Genomic DNA, 21,968 nt, shown 5'->3' with positions numbered 1-21,968 from the left:
TATTATGTGAAGCCAGAGAGTAAAATATAGTGTGAAGCCAGAGAGTAAAATATAGTGGGAAGCCATATAGTAAATTATACTGTGAAGCCAGAGAGTAAAATATAGGGTGAAGCCAGAGAGTAAAAAATAGTGTGAAGCCAGAGAGTAAAATATACTGTGAAGCCAGAGAGTAAAATATAGTGTGAAGCCAGAGAGTAAAATATAGTGTGAAGCCAGAGAGTAAAATATAGTGTGAAGCCAGATAGTAAATTTTACTGTGAAGCCAGAGAGTAAATTATTATGTGAAGCCAGAGAGTGAATTATACTGGGAAGCCAGAAAGTATTAGGTTGAACCGGAAGCCTTTGTGACTGGGTTTGCTTCTCCACCGCTCGCCGCATCTGCACTTTGGTGTTCCTATGTTGCTAGGGTATAACAACGAGTAAAGGAACTTCATTTTAAAAAACACCCCAATCCCTTCCCTCTGACCTGAGTTTAGTTAGCCAACGATGTATGTAAATAGTGCCGTCCACATCCGACATGGTTTGCTGTACTTCTTCCTCTTTCATACCAGGATAAAGGATTTAGAGAGTCTCCTTGAGAATGTTTATCATACACATGATCATCACTATAATATCATACCCAATTGGTTCCACCGCTTCGACAAGGACGACTTTTCTCTCGAGGATCATGAGACCCCATAAATTGGATTTGGATGCATTGAAGAAAGCCGTGGCAACGGATCCTTTCCAAATTACCCGTGAGCTGTCAACCGCACTTGGGTCTCATCAAACCAACATCGTACAGAGCTTGGCAGCTCCCGGAATAAAGAAAATTAGGGGTGGATTCATACCTCACACCTTGACACAAGCCAACCTTGATTTTTGAGTGGATGATTCCATTTCCTTCCTCATTCTCCACGGGGGCGATTGATGGTTGGACCCACTCATCACTGGAAACGAGAAGTGGGTCCTCTACCAGAACAACCACAAGCGTGACCAGTGGATTGGAGAAGGAGAGACCCCACAGGATGCCGCCAAACCCGACCTTCACCCCAAAAAAGGCATGCTCACAGTGTGGTGGGGAGTGTACGGCCCCATCTACTGGGAACTGCTACCTGATGGCAAAATAATTACTGGGGGACTCTACATTATCTAACCACGGGACCTGAAGAAAGTCTTCAATCGTTCACCCCTGATGGACAAGCAACTCTATTTTCAACAAAACAACGCTCGTCCCTACGGCTTGAAACAAGTATTGCAAGAACTGGTCAGGCGTGGATGGATGGTTCTCCTTTACCCACCGTATTCTCAAGACATTGCTCCATCTGAATACTGATCGTTTTCAGGTATAACTCGTGACCTCTGGGAAAGAACCTTCAATACCCATGGAAGTGTCGAAATGGCACTCAAGCAATATTTCGACTTGCGCCTGGAAGGGTTCTATAAGCAGGGCATTCATAATTTGCGCACAAGTTGGCAGTATATTGTTGATAATGATAGCAAATAAAATTTATCCTGTCGTTTCTCTTGCTTCGAGAAATAAACGTTTAAACAAGTCACAAAGACTTCCGGTTCAACCTAATAAAATGTAGTGTGTAGCCAGAGAGTAAAATATACTGGGAAGCCATATAGTAAATTATACTGTGAAGCCAGAGAGTAAAATATAGTGTGAAGCCAGAGAGTAAAATATAATGTGAAGCCAGAGAGTAAAATATAATGTGAAGCCAGAGAGTAAAATATAGTGTGATGCCAGAGAGTAAAATATACTGGGAAGCCATATAGTAAAATATACGGCACACTCAGATCCTTGCAATCAGTATCGTTTCATCGAAACTCTTCGTGATTGGCCTAAGGACATTAATTCGGCTGCACAATTGAACAATGGCGGGAGTCATTTGCCATTTGAAATTATCGCCGACACGGACCGATCAATCTGTACGGAACTCGGAATGATTAATCCGGATGAGATGAACTCGCAGGGAATCTGGTTTTCGGCTCGCGCTGTGTGGCTTTTTGGGCCCGATAAAAAGCTCAAAGCGAAGATTCTCTATCCGGCTTCGCTTGACAGAAGTTTTCTGTGAGTAGTACCGACGGTTGTAAACATTCTAGACATTAAAAAAAAACACCTAGAAATTTCACTTGGCGGAAATTTTGTGTGAGTGCGGAAGGTTTAATTTAAATTCGAAAAATTAAAATCCCAATTTCACCTTTTTCACTTAAAAAAAAAATATTTTCTTAAAATCAAGAGTAGTTACAGAAAGAGCTGCTCGAGTTCAAACTAGAAAATTCTAAAAATTCACTTTTAATATAATTTTGGTCTGAAAATGTATGTTGTTCCACAATTTTTGTAGTCGTTTTCCTAGCCTTGGCGTCTAAAAATTTTCATAATTTCCAGCGAAGTTCTCCGCATGGTCGACGGTGTTTAGCTTGGCACAAAGGCTTCAGTGGCAACTCCGGCTAACTGGATTGCCGGTGACAATGACATTGCTCAACCATTTCTGAGTCAGGAGAGAGAGATCCGGACAATTGCAAGACGGTTCCGTTGCCGAGTGGAAAGTGTTCTCTACGTGTCATCGAGGGAGACGCGTACTTGTAGAATTGATATTTTGGATGATTTATCGGATACTTTTTGTTGGTTGTCTGTTTTTATTGCTGAATTTTTCCAACTTCATAAATCAATTTTGTTGTTTTATTCCTGAAAAGGCTACCCGATTTTCGGTGAAGCTTTCTGAGGTTCTGAATTTTTGGTGAAGCTCTCAGAATTTTTGGATGAGAAACACACGAGTCAAGCTAAAAGTTTGAGTGAGGCTCTCAATTTGTAGAAACGGCTCAGAATTTTTCAGTGAGGCTCTAGATTTTTGGGAATTTCATAGTTTTGAGTATTACAAAAATGTAATGAAAGTATATTATCCTTTGCTTGAAATCCAATTTTCGAATATTTTTTCACACTTCTTGTTTTCTTGTGTTTTAAGTTGTATTTCCACTTAAAACAAAGGTTTTTCTGTGTGTTTTTCTGAGTATTCGTTTTATTTTATTTCAGAAGCTGAAGATTTTTCCTACGATGATCCTGTTGCAATATCAAACCGACCAAAAACTGGCACACACAAAACTACAACAGACTCTAACAATGATGACTTTGATGGTTTTGATGACAGTCTTTTGCCAGATTGATAATTTCCTAAATATAATTTTTTCTGATAATAATCATATTTTAACAACCATAGATTACATTTATCGTGAGAGGCAATAAAATTTCATGAACATCAAACTATAACCGTTCTTCGATTATCTGCTCAGTTTGAGATACACTATCAAGGTAGTTAGAACTAAGTTGATCAATAATTGGGGAAGAAGTTGTATAAGTTTGATGTCCGTTGGGAAGCTGAATTGTATAGAGATTTAAGTGTATCACACCCGAAGGCTGCATTATGGCAGAAGATGCTGGATAGAGTTGTTGTGGTCGTTGTGGTTGCAACATTTGCGACTGAGTTTGTTGGGAGATCTGATTGTGTTGCTGTGGGTTTTGTAATTGAGGCATTTGTTGATTGAACAACTGAGGAGGTATCATAATTTGTTGTGGAGCTGGCTGAGCAGCCGGAGGGCCGGAGTTGATATTGAAAATTGGTTGCACCGGAGGGACAGGCGCGTTATCTCTGAATGCAAAATGTTAACAATGTCAAAAATCAAAATTTGATACCCGTCTATGTATACCGAGGATGATTTGCGGGTCACTTTGATGTTTCTCCACGTGGTTCGAAAAACCGGGAGAAGAAGGACACTTGCGAAGAAGAATATAATGAAAATACAGCCCCATATTAATGAAACTAGCTGAGTTCCTGGAATAAGTATTTTCAAAATATGTGACAATGCATGAAGACACTAGTTTTGTCAAATTTTTAATTGGGATTAATGAGCTTTGACCTTCCAGCCAGGGATGCGCGGTGATTGTCAGTTGGCAATTTTACAATTTCACAAAATGAGCCAGTGCGGGAATGTGATCTCAAAATATTTCAATAAACTTTAATGATCAAATATAGAAAAACAATTGCATTATCTGAAAGTACCGTTTTTTTCTCAATTTGAAAACCCTGAAAAAGTGCTACATAATATCCGACAAAATTTGGGGAAAAAATCCGGAAATTTTCTACTTTAAGACAATTTTTGAGAATTTCTCCTTTTTGTTTCAAATTAAATAAATGGTATTTTCAGAAAAAGAAAATATTTGTTTATATTTTATCACTAAATTTCGATTAAATATCTGGAGATACACAGCTCATTTTGTGAAAGTATTGATTGCCAATAGTTGCGCACCCCTGCCTCCCACCCTTTCTCAGAAAAAGTTGCAAATATTGTTTTACACTCACAAGCTTACACTACTTCATAACTGAGTTTGAAATAAAAATACTAAACGGTTTATTGAGCCAAAATTACCAAGTATTAATGTAAAACTTTTCAAAACTTTTTAAAAAATAGTTTTCACTGACAGTCAAAAAGTGACAATTTCTGAGTTTTTGCCACTTTTTGAAAAAAAAACTGGAGTACTTTCGCAAATTTGAATTCCTAGAGTTTTTGAGTACAAAAATTTGAAATTACAAAAAAAGTTCACGTTTCAATAATGAAATTTTCGAAAACATTTTGGAGGGCAGAAATCGGAAAAGTACCGAGTGAACTATAAAAAGAAGTAAACTATGAAATTTAAAGGAAATTTTTTTGATCTTCGACTTCCAAAAAGGTAGAAACTGAGATTGTTTTCCAATTAAAAAAAAATATATATATAATTTTATAAAAAATTTTTGAATTTTTCTACTAAAATATTTGGTCTCTGTGGTACCAGGGGCATGTTTTACAGCAATTTCCTGGCGCAAATCAACATTTCAACTCAATAACTCACCACCGTAACAGCTTGTGTATAACAATTTTGTTGCACAAAAATTGTAAACGAAGGATACTTTTGGATCAAGTATAAAAGATAAAATCCAGATGGAAAACCCTAAAATGACGAAAGAAAACGCTATCTGGAAAAATAATTTGATTTCATTTTTTTTTCAATTGAAATAAATTACTGACCTCTATTCCACTATAAATTGTAATTGAAATAGTTGATTTAAACTGGAGAATGACAATCATAAAAAACAAATGACTTGCTATTGTAAGAGCCATTGGTATCAAGCCCCATAATTGGCCATAAATAAGAAAAAATATTGAAAAAGTCAATTGAAAAGCCAATGTGATACAACTGGCTATAATTGCAAAATACTGAAAACATGTTTTGTAGAATTTTTGAAAATAAAACAAAAAACTTACCTGAACACTTATGCAACCACAATATGATTCTTTTACTCGAATATATTTGGTCATATTTTCATTCAAGAATCAAACAAAAAAAAAAAGCGGTTTTTACATTTTAACTGAACAAGGCGCATTCGGTTTTATCGTTTTTTTTTCTTATCTCAAACGGCTGCGGGTGGAAACGCGGAGTTTTCATTGATAAACATTTTGAACTTCACAGATGATGTCAAGAAATGTCATTTAAGAAGATGATCACACCAGTGGTGAGAAAATCGCATTACTGGTGTAAAGGTCATTGATTTATTTTACACCATCAAAACACACAATTGCAATTAGTTAGTTCAAGTGAAGTTTGATTGATCCTACTCAACAATTATGTAAAAAATAGCTACTTCAGTTTTAACATGAAGCTGTTTCAAAAAGTATTGATGAGGAATATTTTTCAAATGAAGTTAATTATTATTTGGTATTTCCAAAAAGGTAGACTAGCGCTAATGTGAAAATTGTTAGAAACAATTCTTCTGCTGCAAAAAAGGCCACATATAACGGTAAAACTTTTCAAAAAAAATTTTGGAAAGTTTCTTTATTTACTATCAAAAAGTGGCAATTACTCAGTTTTTGCGCCGCATACTGTCAGAAATCGACAAGAAAAGATAATTCTTCGGCTTTAATACCTTAATTTTGTTTTAGTTATTTGTGTTCGGGTACTTTGAGAATCGAATATGCGACATTACTCTGGATTACCTTGAAAGCTGATATTTTTGAAAATTTGGAAATTTGCCAAAATGTTGACTGGAAAATGTTTAAAAATTTAAATTTTTCGGAGTGTTTTATCATATAATTTAATTAATTTAAGTCATAAGGATACGTTGGAAGTTTGGAACGTTTTATTATTATATTTAGCCACTTTTGTAGGGAAGTTTGTCTCCCTTGTCTCACTGGCCGTGCTCTATTTTCCAGAGAACTGCAACGCTGTGGCGAGTTGGTGACAGCCGGCTGGCCCAAGAAAAAGTCGATTTTGAATTAAAGCTTAAAAATGAATATTGAAATTTGTGAAAACGAAAATTGAAAGCTTTATTTAACAGTTTACCAAATTTTAAAACAAATTATTAATTTATCCTGATTTTATCAAGTTGGATTATAGAAAACTTGCAAATCATTATATTCAATTATTACTTTCGGGGAAATAATTCGGGGACAATGTAAAACATATTGCCAAACAGGATCGAAATCGGCTGCAAAATTTCACACCTTTATTAAAACTTGAATATTGTGTACGAATTGGGGGCCAAATTTTTTTTTCATTTTATTGGACACTTGGGGTGGCCAGAGGTTTCAGAGAAATTGATATGCAGCAAAACAGTTATGCATTTGAACCTGGACAGAACTTATTTGGCCCCTCATTTTTCAATACTTTCAGAGAGTTTCCCGAGTTGAAACACTAGATTGCCTCATTACACTAGGTGCTCTCACTTGCCTGACTGCTGTTCACCAGTATGTTGCACCTGACCGTTGCTTGGCGCACATTAAATTATGAGTAGCCTCGCTTCCTTCTCTCGATAACTAATAGCAGTCCGTCATACTCATCATCATCAATGTCAAAAGTGTCACAAGTCCCAGCTCGTTTAATATTCAATCCTGTTACCCTCCACACTCAACATATCTTCCAACGCTCGCATAAGCTTTTTCGTTTTTCACCTGACAAGTATCGCCAATTTTAGAAAACGTGCTCACTTTCGTAACGTGGTTTTCCGAAAAACAAGTTTAGTTTTCGTCAGCTTTTCCGTCAAAACTTGCATGCATTCTTAACTTTCATCAAGTTGGAGAATGAATTGAAGAAAAGGGACTAGTTGGTTCTCACTACGATTTGTTTACGATAAAGTGCCGAACTATTTTTTCTCCTGGCGGCATATGAAAATTTATTAATTTTTGTTCATTTTTGAATATTATGAGAGAGTGCCTGAAAACTGGAATTGTTTTTCAGTTTAGCAGTGCTCCGTTACAGTCTAAAAATGTGCTAAAATTAACGAATTTCATATTGAAATATTCAAAAAACAATTTCTAACATTTTTTATGGCGGTTCAAAATATCAACAAAAAAACTAATTTTGGCTAAAATTAGACCATTTTTCTTGATCCGAATAAAAATTGTTTTTAAATTTTTTGACAAGTTTCTTTTGAAAATTCATGCATTTAAGCACAGTTTTGCTATATTCCTTTCCTAAATTTTTTTCCGAATTTTTAAAAATCTAATGTTGTCTGAATATTTAAAAAATTCCCATTTCTCAAAAAAATCTCACTATTATAATCAAACAAGTAAACACTAGTTTTATCTTGCGATAAAAAATATATGTGCATAGGTTCTAGTAAACTAATTTGATGTCAGAAAATTGAGACAATTTGAAAATTATGCACTTTATTCCTCCAACTTGAGTCTAACTATAGAGACATGTTGAAATGGTTTTAGCCTTGGGTTTCACTAATTTGCTTTGTTACGGGACTACTTTTTTCAAATAGTTTTTCAAATGTTTTGTTGCGTTTTTTGCAATAATTGTTAGGGATTTGAAATAAAAACCTGAAAAAAAAATCCTGAAATCCTTGTTTCAAAACACTTCACAAAATTTCGTAATTTTTTCGCAACTCATTGAAGAATAAAAATTATATTTGTTTTCTCCAAAATTTGTATTACACAAATTGAATCTTTGCTGTAGAATATCAGAGTTTCACCATCTAGATTTTCTTCGCAGTAAATTCAATTTGATGCAATTCGCAGTGTTAGAAGTCGTACCCTAGTACTCCACGCTTTTTCACATGAGATTATTTTGTTCTGTGTTTTAGTTTTCTCTCCATTCATAATTAGTTGTTATCTTTTGTCCATCTGTTGTGTTGTTTCATCCAACCGCTTCCCATATGGCACTCTCGGGCTCTTCACCTGACTATGCAATTAGTGCATTATTCATAAAGAGTTGGTCCGGGAAGACAGACACCGCTGCGTGAAGCCGTCTTTCGTTTTCGTGCGGCACAACCCTTTTAGCACCTTATGTATATTTCCTGTTTTTACTTTCGACGGCCTTCTATTCAACTCAACTTATAGAACACATGTAACAATTGCTCCAACTGAGCTATCCTCTTTTTGCTCAAAGACCACTATTAAAGGAGGCTGTGGAAAATTTCGAACGTTAACACTCAAAAGTTGCTCAACAAAAAAAATTTAGTAATGACAATTGTTTTAATAATTAAAATTTTTAAAATACTATTTTTCGGTTTGAAATTCTTTAAAAAAAACTGGCTAATTTTAGCTAAAACCTGAAAGTTTTTTCCACTTTTATTGAATTATCATCTTTTGTTTCAAGTTTAATTGTTTATTTCACGTTATTCCGTTGATGAAGGTACATTTCAAGCGGGTAAGTGGCCAGTTTTTGTAATTTTTCAACGAAATAAAATGAGATGACGACCAAAATATGCAATAAAAAAAATGGTTATTTGAGGAAAGTTAACTTCCGCTTGTTGAATTGCTGGAAAAGGGGCCGAAATGGAGATTTTAGCTAAAATTAGGAAAATTAGGATTTCGTTCCCCCAAAATGTTTCAATTTTCTAAGTTTCAATTAACCACAAAAACGTGAACCTTTTGGAACGATTTGTAGAAATGAATGCTTTGTTCTTTACTTTTGTTCACGTTTTTTATTTAAAAATTTGAAAATAAAATTTTAGATATAAAAACATTATGTGGGGGGGGGGGGAGAACAAAACCCATAAGCATCAATTAGGATAGTTTTTTTGCCATAAAAAGGTTCAGAGAATTTTTTGAGAAGTTTCAATACGAAACTCGTTTTTTCGCGCAGATTTGGCGCTTTTATGTTCAAATTTCCCCCAAAGTATCGGTTTTTTTTGGGTTTTGTGCGCAAACCCGAAAAATCAAAAATCTGAAAAACTGTGAAAAGCCAAAAAAGTGTCTGAAACCCTGTAAAAAACGGGATTCAATGTTTATTTTCCGGTTTTCATACTATTTCATACAAGCTATTGAAATTCCAGTTTTTTATGACAATTGAGACCTCAATTATTTTTCGATTTCTAAGATTTTGAGCCCTACCGAAAACTCGGCAGGCCTAGCATTACCAACTCAAAACAATACCTGTGAATGCAATGTGATTCCACTTTCTTGGGGACCCCGTTGCGATGCGTATCTAGTATCACTTGAAACCTTGGTTGAAGTACGTAGAAGGAGTAGGTTCTTGAGGTGTGTTCTCCAGGTTGTATCACTAGACGGATGAGTGCTCACTTGTGTTATTCGAGCAGCGAAGAACAAACCTCTTCGATACTCTGTTTACGGTGTGGTGTCAGCTAACAGCTACCTGTCATGCGCGATAATATGCATTGTTTGACCTATTATTCTCAAGTTGAGAGAGTAGGCTGGGAAGTCGAAAATTGAAACTTGAGGTCAGAAATTCAAAATGTTTGTAGAATAAATTAATTCATATAAATACACCTATTAAATAATCTACACGCAAAAACACGCAAAAATAAAAAGGAGTCAAGTCATCAATAATGTTACAACCTCAAGCTGTCAGTTGTGAATGATTGAGCACATTGAGTTTTTGAATGATCACACTGAATTTCCGGATTATCTTGCCACTTTCATCTATATCTTCATTTTTCGCATTCTGCAAAACACCCTGTATGCTCGAAGCGTTATCCTATAAACAACTGTATGAACTTCCTCTTATTAATATTGCCATGTGTATCGAGCCTGCTTACATAGTCAGAAGCACAGTGGTCGTATTTGTATTTACATATTGGCTTAAGTTGTCTATTTGGATTATAGTTTTGTTAACATATGTCTTCTTCAGCACTGGCACTGGCCTTAATATTGTTAACTAGCTCATTAACAGGGAATAGCGCCAGTGAGGATTTTGCCTGAATACACCAAATGACATAATAAAACACTTCAAAAGTCAAAGTTTTGGCAAGGTGCCAAGTTTTCAAAAAATATGAGATTTTAAGTAAACCCAGAGAAATGTCGCGACACTGAAAATGTTTAAACAAAAATAATTTAACAAAAATTAAAGTATAAAAATCGTAATTTCCAAATTTTTTTTGGAAGAATTCACTATGATATTTTGACATTTTGGCACCAGTTCTAAGCAGTTTTCTTCACCTTCAAACGAAATATTTCTTAAACTAAAATGTGTATAAATTTTTTCTAATATCACCTGGAAATTCCCAATATAAAACTATGCATATTTTGTTAAATCTGTTAAAATATTGGCAGGAGGTAGAATACGAATTGAGATTAAATTCGGCACATTTTTTTATTAACACCTCATTGTCCACCTTCCTAACTAAAAACCACCTGTTTCAACTGCTCTCTAGGGATCTCCTTAATCCGGAAAACCTACAACGCCTGTCACTCACAAGAGATCCAAATCTCCCGTGTTCATCTGCCATACATGGGTAGGGAACTCACCGTGTATTTTTCCTCTCCTCCCATCGACTACCGAATGAGCTGACCATCTTCATTAACTGTCAGTGCGGGCGGACCGTCGTCTGCGTTTCTCGCCTTCTGACGCTCTCTCTTTCCCCCTAGCCACACCACTAGGCCCCACCCCCCACTCTCCCGCGGATGTACGCACATCGTAAATCAAAATTTCGCCAAGTTGTCGAGGCTATAAATCATTCTGCGTGTTTTGCGGCGTGTTCTTAACGAATTAACCGAAGAACGCCGGAAGTGATTTTAATGAACTTTTTGAAAATTTCTGCTAGTTTCTAAAGTATATTTGCAATTTTCAAGTTTGCAATGGGTGAGTAATAGTTATGCTTTGTTTTTTTCACTCAAATATTTTGATTCTCAACACTTTTCTTATCAGCTTTTCGACTCGGTAAATCGAATAGATAAAGCGATTAGTAAGGTGTTAAAGTAAACTAAAACTTAAAGCGACTCTTTCAAAATGCTAAATTTTCATTGACCTGCAATATTTTTTTCTCTATAAACTAATTTCTAGCATTTTTACTTTTACTAATTTTTTCTCCATATTTTTCAAACAATTTTTTTCAGATTCATTCAAAATGGGTGCCGTATTTTTGCTAATCATCACAATGGTCAACTCGGCAATCATTCGACCGCACGTTGAAGCAGCGCGTGGAAGTGAGTAAGGGGAGCGGGAAATAGTTGAATTGAATTAGCGTGGAGTGATGTTGAAAACGTAGATTACGCGTGCGCTCTTGACCCCCAGAATGTCAAGAGCTAATTTGCCATATGTACAGTTTTTGGCTTGTTTTTCGATGGTCCTTTGTGATTTCTAATTTCTAATTCCTAAAAAGCGTCCCGTATGTCGTTGGAACTAGTGTTTCGAAAGCTATAACCAAAACGAAAATCGAGTCGAAAGTCAAGCATTTTTGATTGACACTTTGAATCCCAAGAAGAAGAAGGATAGAGTCCGTCTTTTCTTGGGCCGGGGTAGGGTGTAAAAGTGAATCGAAATGAGACATGTTCTTGTCATTGCATAATTTATAATTTATAATTTATAATTTATAATTCATATTCATATGCTTCCCATTTCCGATTGGTTGACAAGATTAGACCTTCCGTTCGGTTCTTCCCATTGCCCATTGTTTCCCAAGTAGATACCATTTGATACGCATTTTTGATAACGAATGCGACGAGATACGATATGTCATTCACCTCGCCGTTATTATCTAACTGTAGAACACATCTCAAGGATGCCGGAGGGGGATTGCCAGAGCATAACGGAATACTACTGTTGATATATGATCTATCATATGTTATACTCAATACTTTGTATATTGCCACTCAAAAGATATGTATTTGAGTAGTGAAATGAAATAATAAAAGATGGCATTGGTAATTGGAGTGTATTACGTATTAGCAGAACAGAAAACTAAAGAACCCAACGAGCCATAATTACGCAATGCATTGACTGCCATTGCGCCACAACTCTCACCTAGAATTGTACTGCTCTTTGGCAGCTGTCCAGCATGGGGGGGGGGGGGGGGAGAGCCTCTTCTCACCTATTGTTCTTGTTGCCCACCGAGCACAACAGCAAAAGGAAATGGAAGACTAGACGCTCTTCTCCGTCTGTTGTATTCATCGCAACGACGACACTTAATTACAAATTTGAATCAAGTAAGAACGAGCACACGATTCGTTCGTTTAAGTGCATTTGCGGGGCTTTGGAGCACGTGTGAGGATGGCAGACGGGACGAATATTATTAAAAGATTTGCGAAAATTAATGATAATTGGCAATTTGCTTGTGGAAAGTAGTGTGAGAAAAGAATTAATCGTAAAAGAATTAGTTAAAAATCAGCAAAGATAGAACACAAATAGGATATTTTGTATAAAAGTCCAAAAGTTTGAAATTAAATCTTTTATTTATTCATTAGGGTTAACTAATCGTAATTCACATCAGGGCTGTGCGGCAATTTGTTTTGGTAAAAGTACACAATAGCTTACTTCAATATGAAAATCCAACTTTTTTAAATTCAAAATTGATATTAAAATGTATAGACAAATTTGATCTATGTATCAGAAAATTATATTTGTTTGTCGAAAAATTTTGGAATACTTCAGAGAGTGCCTGAAAATTTCCTGTTGCCGAAAAAGTGCCATTAAAAGTTTTTTGGCAAGCGGCACAGTTCAGGCACTATTTGAAATCTTTTACAACTTTTTCCAACAAATATGAATATTATTTTCAGATAAAACAAATTTTTTTCAATTTTTTGTACCAATTTTGAATTCAAAAAATTGCCGCAAAGCCCCATTTTTCTCTTGAGGGGTTCAAATATTATTTTTTAAAGGTAGAATAACGCCAATAAGGAAATGGTTAAAAACCACTCTTATGGGGCCAAAACGACCGAGTATCATAGTAAAACTTTTTAACCATTTTCGAAATTTTTTTATTGACAGTCAAAAATGGCAATTACTTGAGTTATTGCTACATTTTGAAAAAGAAAACTATAGCACTGTCACCCCTACATTGTCTGAATATTAGTATTTGAAACATAGGTAGTTTATAAAAATTGAAAAAAAAATTTTGATCGACGACTTCCAAAAAAGTGGCATAAAAGAGATTTTTCCTGTTTTCAAAAAATCATATAAAAGTTAGAATTTTTAAAAAATTGTTTTAATATGATATCTTGAAATTGTGGTGTTTTAAAGACATTTCCCTAAAAATTCAAAATCTGTTATACACAAATACCGTAGTAGGTAAAATTTTTCATCTTTACCGGCAAAATTTTCCATATCTAGACAGGATTTCTTCTCGATCCGATTAGTGCCCACCGATTCTTCTCAATTTTCCAACACTCTAAGAATAGAAGAAAAAGAAGAAACAGAGGGGCTTGGTGTTTCCGGTCATTTCCCGGAAGGGATCTTCATTAGAATTCCGTTCCAACGTCCTACTAATTGCAGTCTCAATTTTCAAATCTTGAATAAATTTCCATGGAGTGCTAGAGTTGTTCATGGCTCAAATTACGGCAGCTTTCCTGGCAATTAGGTGCCTTTTCATTACTTTTAGATCCCCGCGTGCGCGAGCAGCTGCATTGTGTTCCCTTTTACTAATGTTTACCATTCACGTGTCCATTGCACATTTTCAAGAGAGAGCTCAACGCCATTGCTCGATATATCCCACACACACACACACACACACACACACACACACACACACACACACACACACACACACACACACACACACACACACATACGCTCTAAAATACAATCCAAACAAATAAGTGGGATAAACATAGATATTTCGTAAGGGTGAATTCGTTTCGTTTCCTACACCACATGTAGGTTTAGTAGTGTTAATATCCATTCATGCATATACATTATTTTTGAATTGAAATGCCCTCAAGCATATATAATATTGTGCTGGGCAACTATTTCCAAAAACTTTTTGTGTATACATTTTTGCTGGCATCCTACTATGCGGTGAGGAGAGTAATTGAAAATGCAACACAATATACGGTACACGTCAAATCATGAACATCACCTGCCGTCTGACACAAGACAAGACAAAGAAACGATATTGGATAGTCTTAAAGGGCAGACCGGCAGTGTCAAATAATTGTAATAATGTAATTTAACACCACGGAGAAGAAAAGTCAGACACCTGTGCATTTCTCTCTTATTATTAACCTACAGATATAATAAGCGCTAATGGAGGGAGAGTGCATTCTAGAGACAGAGACAGTAATCTGACACAATAGAACGTCACCTAAGAATAATATCGATTTTAATATCATAATTTCAGTGCCCCCACGTATGCGCAATGTTGAGACCAAATTCCGTATCCCGCTGGGTCAGAAACAGTTCAGGCTGGTGTGTCCCATAATTGCGACTGAGAAGGACAGTACAATGATTCAATGGTCTAAAAATGGAGAGCAGGTAAAGAGAAAGGTTGAAAAGATTCACCTTATTTGAAATAGGTGTAAGATAATTAGTATTGCCCCCCCCCCCCCCCCCACTAGTTCACATTGAAACCTTATATCTCGGTACATTATGCAGATATTAATAAAAAGTGAACAACAAAAAAATAGGAAAAGAACTGACAAATATTTTGTTAGTTGACAATTTTTGTATAGGACAAACGACAACTGAGATAGAAGCTGTCAAAATTAAATAATGAGGTGCTTATAAAATTGGAAATTGGAAAACTCAGGTTTTGCCACTTTTTTGAAGGTCCTTGATAAAAAAGTTCTTTTAAATTTTATGATCTACCTATGTTTCAAATATAAATAATAGTCAAACATTGTAGGTTGTCGGACATGCGACAGTGCTATAGTTTTTTTAAAAGTGTTAAAACCCTAGTAATTGCCAGTTTTTACTGTTAATGAACGTTATGATATTCAGTCATTTTGGCACCATATGAGTAGTTTTCAATAGTTTCCCATTCACACTACTTCACCTTTAAAGGAAATACGGTATTTCAACACTTCTGATATTTGGTACAAATAATACAATTCACAAATCTTCAAATCAAAAAATTTCAATTAGACCAGTAACTTATAGTCAAAATTTTGTCATATTTGAACATTTAAACTGTTGTTGTTTTCTGAAATTAACTTAGAAACCCAAGTTTCCAAATATACTACTTCATTCATTATTATACCTGAAAAATTTTGAAATTTTTGCCACCTATGATCATGTTGAATTAAGTATCCAGTTAGTACTACTTACTACCTCATTCATTTTAGATATATGTTAGTATGTGGCAAGGTCATCCATCATTGTCGTTTGTAATGCCGAGTGTGATGGAGTGCGGCAGTGGTGCCCACACTTGGACTGCGATTGAATCAGTCGGGGGGGGGGGGGGGGGGTGTAGAAGATGAGAGAGAGTTTTAAAAACGGATGTACTACTAACATACACACTAGATTATGTCTCATTTCTAACCCCCAGGGAAAACTACCAAAACATTATCAATCATTCAATACGTTTTTCGAATGAAACAGGCATAATGAAGTACCAAATTTTTACAGCTCGACTGGGACAGTCAATACAAACTTTCCAAGGATAGCAAGGAGCTGAAAATGAAATCTGTAAAATTTGAAGATAGTGGACGCTACCAGTGTCAAGCTACAAATGGATTTGGGCATAAAACAATTGAATTTATTGTTCATGTGCATGATCAACACGATAAAGAAAACTCTGTAAAGGATTATCTTGTACTTTCAAATACAAGTGAGTTAATTTTTTCAAAATTGTTTTTGGATTTTGAATTTTGAGTTTAAATTAGATTTAGTGTACGTAGTCTTACTTTCAAAATTGTTTAAAACCAATTCCATTGTTGCAGCGGCCAGTCCAAGTTGGTTGATTGACATGAACTCGGAATGGAGATCGCCTATCAAGATCAACACGGGAGGGAAACTTGAGTTGCGCTGTCCGGCGCAAGGAAACCCGTTGCCTGAGATTCGATGGTATCAGAACGAAATGGAAATAAGCGAGAGTAAGTAAAGTTGAAGGATTGAAGGACGGAAGCGCTTTGTGGCCAAATAATTCTGCCGTGGATTACCTCCATTTCCCAGTTAAGGCTCGGCGAGGCCGGACTTGAACTCTTGACCTCCACATTGCTAGCGGCCACTACTACCCACTGAGCTATCCCCTTCAAAATCGTAACATATGATTCAACATTTAAAAAAGTGAAATTTTTCAGAAACTCACAAACATGTGTCTACAATCACAGTTGAGCCCGTCGAGAGCTCTCACAGTGGAGTTTACCGGTGCGTTGTCGAAAATCCATTGGGTTCTTTATCATTTGCATTCGATGTATCAGTAGGCGATTTCTTTGATCCAACAACAACAGAAGCTACAGAATACCAAGAAACCGCGATGGAGCCTGTCATTGACCAACCGTATAATATTAGTGTCTATGCAGGGCACACTGCACAGTTCCAGTGCAAAGTCAAGTCAAATGAGAACACGATTATTAAATGGCTGAAAGAAGTTTCTGATCCACTTTCTATCCGTCGAAAAGATCCCAATTCTACCGTAATTCATGTAAATGGAATGAACCTGTTGGTGCTAGATCATATTCAAACAGAGTCTTCACTACCACAAGAAGACATGGACAATATCTATACAAATAGACTAACTATTCACAAAGTTGATTATCATCATGCTGGAAAATACATTTGCGTCGTGACAAGTGCTCAGGGTCAAATTGTTTACAAGTCTGCTGAGCTGAAAGTTCTCTCTGCATACGACTTCACCTTCCCGTTCAAATCGGACGGTTTCCTTGTACTACTTGCAGTAGTTGTCACTTTATTCATTTTTGTTGTCATACTGGCAATCATCTGGCTCAAAAAGAATCAGGAGTCGACGTCAGGCAAAGATCTGAAGCCGCCACCACCACCTCGAATGCCACCACCAGCTGCTCCGCAGGATAATGATTGGTCCAGTGACAGAACGCTACACTCATCAAAGCCTCTCCTTTTGCACAATTCAATGTTTAAACACACAAATCCGATCAAATTTCATGCAGCAACAATGGACAGAAAGAATATGATAAGAGCTGAGAGACGTAAGTTTTTTCTTAAAAAGCAATAGTTTTACTGAAACTAAATTTTCAAATTGCAGGATTCGATGAAGTTTCGAACGTCTACGACAACAGTACACTCCAGCCATACCATATTCAACAAAGAAACAATAATTCGATATACAATGGTGGCTACCGGACACTTGAAGTTTACAACCATCGGAATTATCCAACATCAGAAGAATACACCGATCAGGATATGTTTTATTATAAGTAGCGAAGTCTATAATTTTGCATTAGCGTCTCTCATGTCAACTCGGGTCTTCTTACATTTTTGCCTCACTTTCCTTCACAGAGCTCTATTTATTTTCTGATGAAAACGGGTTTATGTCATTCATTTGGTTATAAGCATCTTGAACTTTTTCTAAGAATAGATCTTTCAAGTTGTATCATTTCAGTCAAGTGTATTTTACTTATTGCAATTTGTCACCGGTTTTCTCACATCTCCGAGCTCGTGTTTGTTTTTCAGTGTCACAAAACGTTACCAAATGAGCTTAACAACTGAATAAAATGTTTCATCCTATTTTTAGATTGAAGAGTTTTTTAAAAAATAAAATATGAATTTGCATCGCTGAAAACCACAACGTTTTCATTGGAAACAGATTCGCAAGATATCGGAAAAATAATACCTTTTTTTAAATCTTAGTTGGAAAATTTTCAAAATTTGTGGAAATTTGTTAAGCATTGTTTTTTTGTCAAAAGTTATTTATTTTTTAATACAGAAATGATGCAACCCAAAGTGATGGAAAATGTGAGTTTTGTATGTTCTATTTGTTAAAACTCAAATCAGAGTTTAAAAAAATCGAGATATATATAGAAGCCTGTAAAAAGTAGCTGAAATCTAGGACACTTGGAGAGGCAAAAAGTTTTTGAAACTACCATCAAATAAAAGAAATAAGTTCATAACAAGGGTGTGCGGTAATTTTGCCGAATTTGTCGAAGTTTGCGTTTGCTGAGCTTGGAAAATATGCCGAATTTGCCGAGCTTGGCAAGTTTTGAGTTTTGCCACACACCCCAGGTCCCATAATACAAACTCCAAAAAATCCAGAGAAGTACAAAGAAAGTTAACAATTTTGACCCAGCACTTTTTGCAATTCTAAATAATCGGAGAAAATAACATTGAAATTGCAATATATGTTTTTATAATGAATTGCAATATATGTTTTTAAAAAATCAGTGATGAAAAAAGCCTGAAGATCTAAAATTCCCACACAATTGTAATGGGGTATATTAGATCTACTGAATTTACATTAACAATTTCATAAGTAACAACTTTGGTTCACAGAATATTTAAAAGAATGCAACCTTTCTTATGCAAAAACATTACAGAGTTGTTATCAATCTGAATTTTATTATGAAAGTGACAATCTCATTAGAATTCCAGTTAATTTTTTGTACAAACAGCGACTAGTATTTTTTTTGCAATCTTCAAGTAACATTCAATGTGAAAGTCAACAAAAAAGTAGAACATTCCCTTTGACGGCACAGATTTGCTTACCTGCTATTTGCATTTTCGACGGGCAGTTAGCCGGCTCGATTATCAAGCTTAGCGCGTCTATAGCAATGCTAAAAAACCATATTATTTCACTGTTCACACACTGAGACACAAGCACAATCCTTGCCGCATTGCATACATTCGGGCGCGAGAGACCGGTGTATGACGACATAAACGCGCAGGCGTTAGCGGCCAAAAGCATGAGCTCCATTCCGGTGGCTCAGATTGATTGCGCCGGTGGTCGCAGTCGCGAGCGTATACCAGCTTTTTCGTACACGCCCCAACGTCTGTCTGGCAATTCTGAATTTGCGGAAAAGTTATTGGCATACACACGGTCGATGCAACATTGGGAATGAGTACCATTGGTTTGCGTAATCGTTGGGATTCCCCAGATGCTGGTAATTTTTGTTTTTTTTAAGAGCTTTTATTTGATTATTTTTAAAATATATTTATAATCGATTTATTAAATAATTGAACTGACGAATACCCATTTAATGTAAATTATTGTACACTGTACACTGTTTTCCAATATGTAATTTTATTTGTCGGTAAATAAGTTCCGGTTTAAAAATCAAACTTTTTTTTGTGGACTATCGAGTTTTTTGAAACTATGATCTTTCATATGACTACACTTTCCAAAAGTTTTGACCAACCCAGGTATCGTAGTTGACGCAACTTTTATGAGGTGTCTGCCCCATCTCGCTTCTCTCAAGCTTTAATACGAGATTTATGTATGTATGCATTTTGATAGTTTTTTAAAATCGATTTTTTTAATCGAAAATTTTATTTTTTTCAAATTTTTTTCTGACTCAAAACTTATTTTAATTATATTTTTACATTGTGTGCTTAATTGGCCAAATGCGACAATGAAGGTAGTTGTCAAAATTCCCATTATTTCATAAAAATCGATATTCCAACGAAAGTGTTATAGATTTAAACCGGAATCTTATTTCCCGCTGGTATATATTAGCAAAATTTACACATGTTTGGGTTCTCCAAATTTTTGGATTTGGGAAAAATGAAACATGAGAACTTACTTATCTGAGCTTATCTGATTGGCAGACCGGAAGAACCAGGAAAAATGTTTTGTTGGTAGACTTTATACTGAATTATAATATATCACAAACTAATTTCAGAAATTCACATTTTTTTCACTTTCCAGTTTTGCAAAGTTTACAAGTATTTTCGAAGCGTTACAGCAGACAAATTTTGCTTTTAATAAACATTTTGTGACCAAAAAAATGAACGGTGTCTCATTTCCTGTGTTCTCGATCTTTCAGAGCCAAAAAACATCACCTCTCTTCGAACCATCGAGAAACTTCTCTCCGATGCCATTGAAGCACCTCGCCTTGTTTTATTCGAGAAGAGAGTGAACAGTGAGTAAAATTAATAAATATTCCCTGTTTAACCAACTGACATTATTTCCAGCCATTGACCCGTCGTTTTACGACTGTGTGTATTCGATCGCAGATTCTTCAAATACCATCACCGAACGATGTTATAGAGATATTGGATGCTGTGCTAGTGGATGTTGCACAAATACTGAATGGTGAGTTTGATTATGTTTAAAATAATAAGTTCGGATTAATTTTTGAAAATAGATTTTTAAAAATAATTCTCCATCAATAAATTAAAAATGGTATTTTTATTGTACTGCAAGATTTTAACCGATTCGATAATAAACAGTAACTCTTTCCAAAATTGGTATTTTCAAGTCAAAAAATTAAATATAATTCCGACACTGTGATTAATTTGCTATTTTGTGCAAATTGGAAACTGTTTTGGAAAAATTGAATAAGTACAGCGACTTTATCAAAATACCAAACTATATACCACAAATTTTATATCATGAACAATTTAATTAACCCGTCTTTATATAAAATTTAACAAAAAATGTAATTTATATTGTTATAATTAAAATTAAAATTAAAATATAAAAAAAAAGAATATTTACCAGTATAATCGAATTTTTCCCTAATTTTTTTTTCTTATTCCAGTTTACCTATTTTTCCAGGCAAGAAAAGTACGGATGGGCTGTTGCACTTATTTGTATATTTTCTCTTGTTGTCATTCTCACGGTAATTTGTTGGATGGGAATATGGCTTTGTAATAGAAGAAAAGACAAGAACCAAAAGAAGGAATTACTCAAATTTGGAAGCTCGTCTTCTGTTTCAAATGTTGGTTTTTTTTTTGCTCTCTTTTTATTTCTTTTTATACTGTTTCTTATTTACAGATGTCTTTTGCATATCCAATTGCTAATGGGCATTATCATTTCGGGACCGGACCATTCCAATCGCCGCCTTTAAATTATCCAACCAAATATTAATTTTTATTGCATTACATATATTTTTTCTGTTCTAAACATTAGTCTAGATTTAACAAATCTCGAAAAATATTTCGACTTCATCTTGCTTTTATATATATATTTGGACCATCGGATATTCTTTGTCGTTTTCCTTTTCTATGCGAAATTCATTTTTGCGATGAATAAATTTGACTCATTTATGTGCTCAATCACCTTGGTAGCGAATGTGTCCCGTTTCGAATAAGAAAAAGCCATTTTCCGTTTCATCCACTTTGCAGCTAAGACGTTGCACTCCTACTAAATGTAGAGAAGATTTATTTTTACGGCTTCAAGTTCAATTAGACATTTTTCTTATTTGCAATACTTTTTTGAATAGTGACTCTGCTTTTTAGGCAAAAAATGTTCAAAAAAAAACATCGAAAGGAGACATTCTGACATTTGAAAAAAAATTATGGTGGCTCAGATTTTTGAAAAAAGGATGATTTTTGCCAAAATCTAAAATGTTGTCAACTTTTCTGCGCAGCAACAAATTTGACACTTTTTTAAAACAATTTTCGATAAGTCTCATTACAAAATTCATACGATTATAATTCCCAGAACAGTTACTCCTCCTTTAACACTGCTCGTTGACCATTACCAATTTTCGGTATAGCAGAAAATGTGGCAAGGAACGTAGACTCACTCTCTCTCCCTCTCTCTTTCTTTTTCTTTCACAAATCCCCGACGTGTGCAAACTGTAAACGTCTGTGTCTCTCTCGTTTTCTGCACTATTTCGTTCAAGTTTTTTGACTGTTTGGTTTGGCCAAACCACTGGGCACCGACAATCTGTTTGCCACGCTCATATTGTAT

The 21,968-nt window shown here is 35.3% G+C and overlaps 3 protein-coding genes and 8 non-coding genes across 11 annotated transcripts; 5 read left to right on the top strand and 6 right to left on the bottom strand.

Annotated features, from left to right (window-relative positions):
* Positions 1-895: 895 nt before the first annotated feature.
* On the bottom strand, positions 896-1,045 carry Y102A11A.11. Its single transcript, NR_070434.1, has one exon. It is a non-coding gene; the product is annotated as an Unclassified non-coding RNA Y102A11A.11 (non-coding RNA).
* A 2,150-nt stretch (positions 1,046-3,195) lies between these two features.
* Y102A11A.1 (MARVEL domain-containing protein) lies at positions 3,196-5,420 on the bottom strand. The gene is made up of 5 exons (NM_075977.3): positions 5,284-5,420; positions 5,047-5,235; positions 4,871-4,994; positions 3,677-3,815; positions 3,196-3,632 (listed from the first exon to the last, which is right to left on the bottom strand). The coding sequence occupies exons 1-5, from the start codon at positions 5,335-5,337 to the stop codon at positions 3,248-3,250; spliced, it is 891 nt and encodes a 296-aa protein (NP_508378.1). The 5' UTR covers positions 5,338-5,420; the 3' UTR covers positions 3,196-3,247.
* A 2,757-nt stretch (positions 5,421-8,177) lies between these two features.
* Y102A11A.13 lies at positions 8,178-8,325 on the bottom strand. Its single transcript, NR_070433.1, has one exon. It is a non-coding gene; the product is annotated as an Unclassified non-coding RNA Y102A11A.13 (non-coding RNA).
* A 1,680-nt stretch (positions 8,326-10,005) lies between these two features.
* Positions 10,006-10,213, top strand: Y102A11A.17. Its single transcript, NR_102161.1, has one exon. It is a non-coding gene; the product is annotated as a small nucleolar RNA Y102A11A.17 (small nucleolar RNA).
* A 392-nt stretch (positions 10,214-10,605) lies between these two features.
* On the bottom strand, positions 10,606-10,759 carry Y102A11A.16. The gene has a single exon (NR_102160.1). It is a non-coding gene; the product is annotated as a small nucleolar RNA Y102A11A.16 (small nucleolar RNA).
* Positions 10,760-10,883: 124 nt separating this feature from the next.
* On the top strand, positions 10,884-17,847 carry igcm-4 (receptor protein-tyrosine kinase). The gene is made up of 7 exons (NM_075976.5): positions 10,884-11,065; positions 11,320-11,409; positions 14,538-14,671; positions 15,764-15,965; positions 16,078-16,230; positions 16,438-17,304; positions 17,361-17,847. The coding sequence occupies exons 1-7, from the start codon at positions 11,062-11,064 to the stop codon at positions 17,534-17,536; spliced, it is 1,626 nt and encodes a 541-aa protein (NP_508377.1). The 5' UTR covers positions 10,884-11,061; the 3' UTR covers positions 17,537-17,847.
* On the top strand, positions 11,092-11,238 carry Y102A11A.14. Its single transcript, NR_070432.1, has one exon. It is a non-coding gene; the product is annotated as an Unclassified non-coding RNA Y102A11A.14 (non-coding RNA).
* Positions 13,911-13,989, top strand: Y102A11A.15. Its single transcript, NR_070431.1, has one exon. It is a non-coding gene; the product is annotated as an Unclassified non-coding RNA Y102A11A.15 (non-coding RNA).
* Positions 17,786-21,315, top strand: smex-2 (CX domain-containing protein). The gene is made up of 5 exons (NM_075975.4): positions 17,786-19,212; positions 20,095-20,190; positions 20,243-20,363; positions 20,829-20,991; positions 21,048-21,315. The coding sequence occupies exons 1-5, from the start codon at positions 19,167-19,169 to the stop codon at positions 21,138-21,140; spliced, it is 519 nt and encodes a 172-aa protein (NP_508376.1). The 5' UTR covers positions 17,786-19,166; the 3' UTR covers positions 21,141-21,315.
* Y102A11A.10 lies at positions 20,423-20,558 on the bottom strand. Its single transcript, NR_070430.1, has one exon. It is a non-coding gene; the product is annotated as an Unclassified non-coding RNA Y102A11A.10 (non-coding RNA).
* Positions 21,316-21,739: 424 nt separating the features above from the next.
* Y102A11A.12 lies at positions 21,740-21,955 on the bottom strand. Its single transcript, NR_070429.1, has one exon. It is a non-coding gene; the product is annotated as an Unclassified non-coding RNA Y102A11A.12 (non-coding RNA).
* Positions 21,956-21,968: the final 13 nt, after the last annotated feature.

The sequence above is a fragment of the Caenorhabditis elegans genome, chromosome X (assembly GCF_000002985.6).
Source record: "Caenorhabditis elegans chromosome X".
Classification (NCBI taxonomy): Eukaryota; Metazoa; Nematoda; class Chromadorea; order Rhabditida; family Rhabditidae; genus Caenorhabditis; species Caenorhabditis elegans.
The sequence above is the reverse complement of the archived record's forward strand: the minus strand, read 5'-3'. Positions and strand labels throughout refer to the sequence as shown.

Excerpts from the sequence above, each read along its gene's own strand:
- Y102A11A.1 (NM_075977.3), bottom strand. The coding sequence starts at position 5,337 with ATGACCAAATATATTCGAGTAAAAGAATCATATTGTGGTTGCATAAGT. Across the intron at positions 5,236-5,283 it reads GTGGTTGCATAAGTGTTCAG|TATTTTGCAATTATAGCCAG; the intron begins GTAAGTTTTTTG and ends ACATGTTTTCAG. Across the intron at positions 3,816-4,870 it reads ATACACAAGCTGTTACGGTG|GAACTCAGCTAGTTTCATTA; the intron begins GTGAGTTATTGA and ends TACTTATTCCAG.
- igcm-4 (NM_075976.5), top strand. Across the intron at positions 11,410-14,537 it reads CGTTGAAGCAGCGCGTGGAA|TGCCCCCACGTATGCGCAAT; the intron begins GTGAGTAAGGGG and ends TCATAATTTCAG. Across the intron at positions 17,305-17,360 it reads TATGATAAGAGCTGAGAGAC|GATTCGATGAAGTTTCGAAC; the intron begins GTAAGTTTTTTC and ends TTCAAATTGCAG.
- smex-2 (NM_075975.4), top strand. The coding sequence starts at position 19,167 with ATGAGTACCATTGGTTTGCGTAATCGTTGGGATTCCCCAGATGCTG. Across the intron at positions 20,191-20,242 it reads ATTCGAGAAGAGAGTGAACA|CCATTGACCCGTCGTTTTAC; the intron begins GTGAGTAAAATT and ends CATTATTTCCAG. Across the intron at positions 20,992-21,047 it reads GCTCGTCTTCTGTTTCAAAT|ATGTCTTTTGCATATCCAAT; the intron begins GTTGGTTTTTTT and ends TCTTATTTACAG.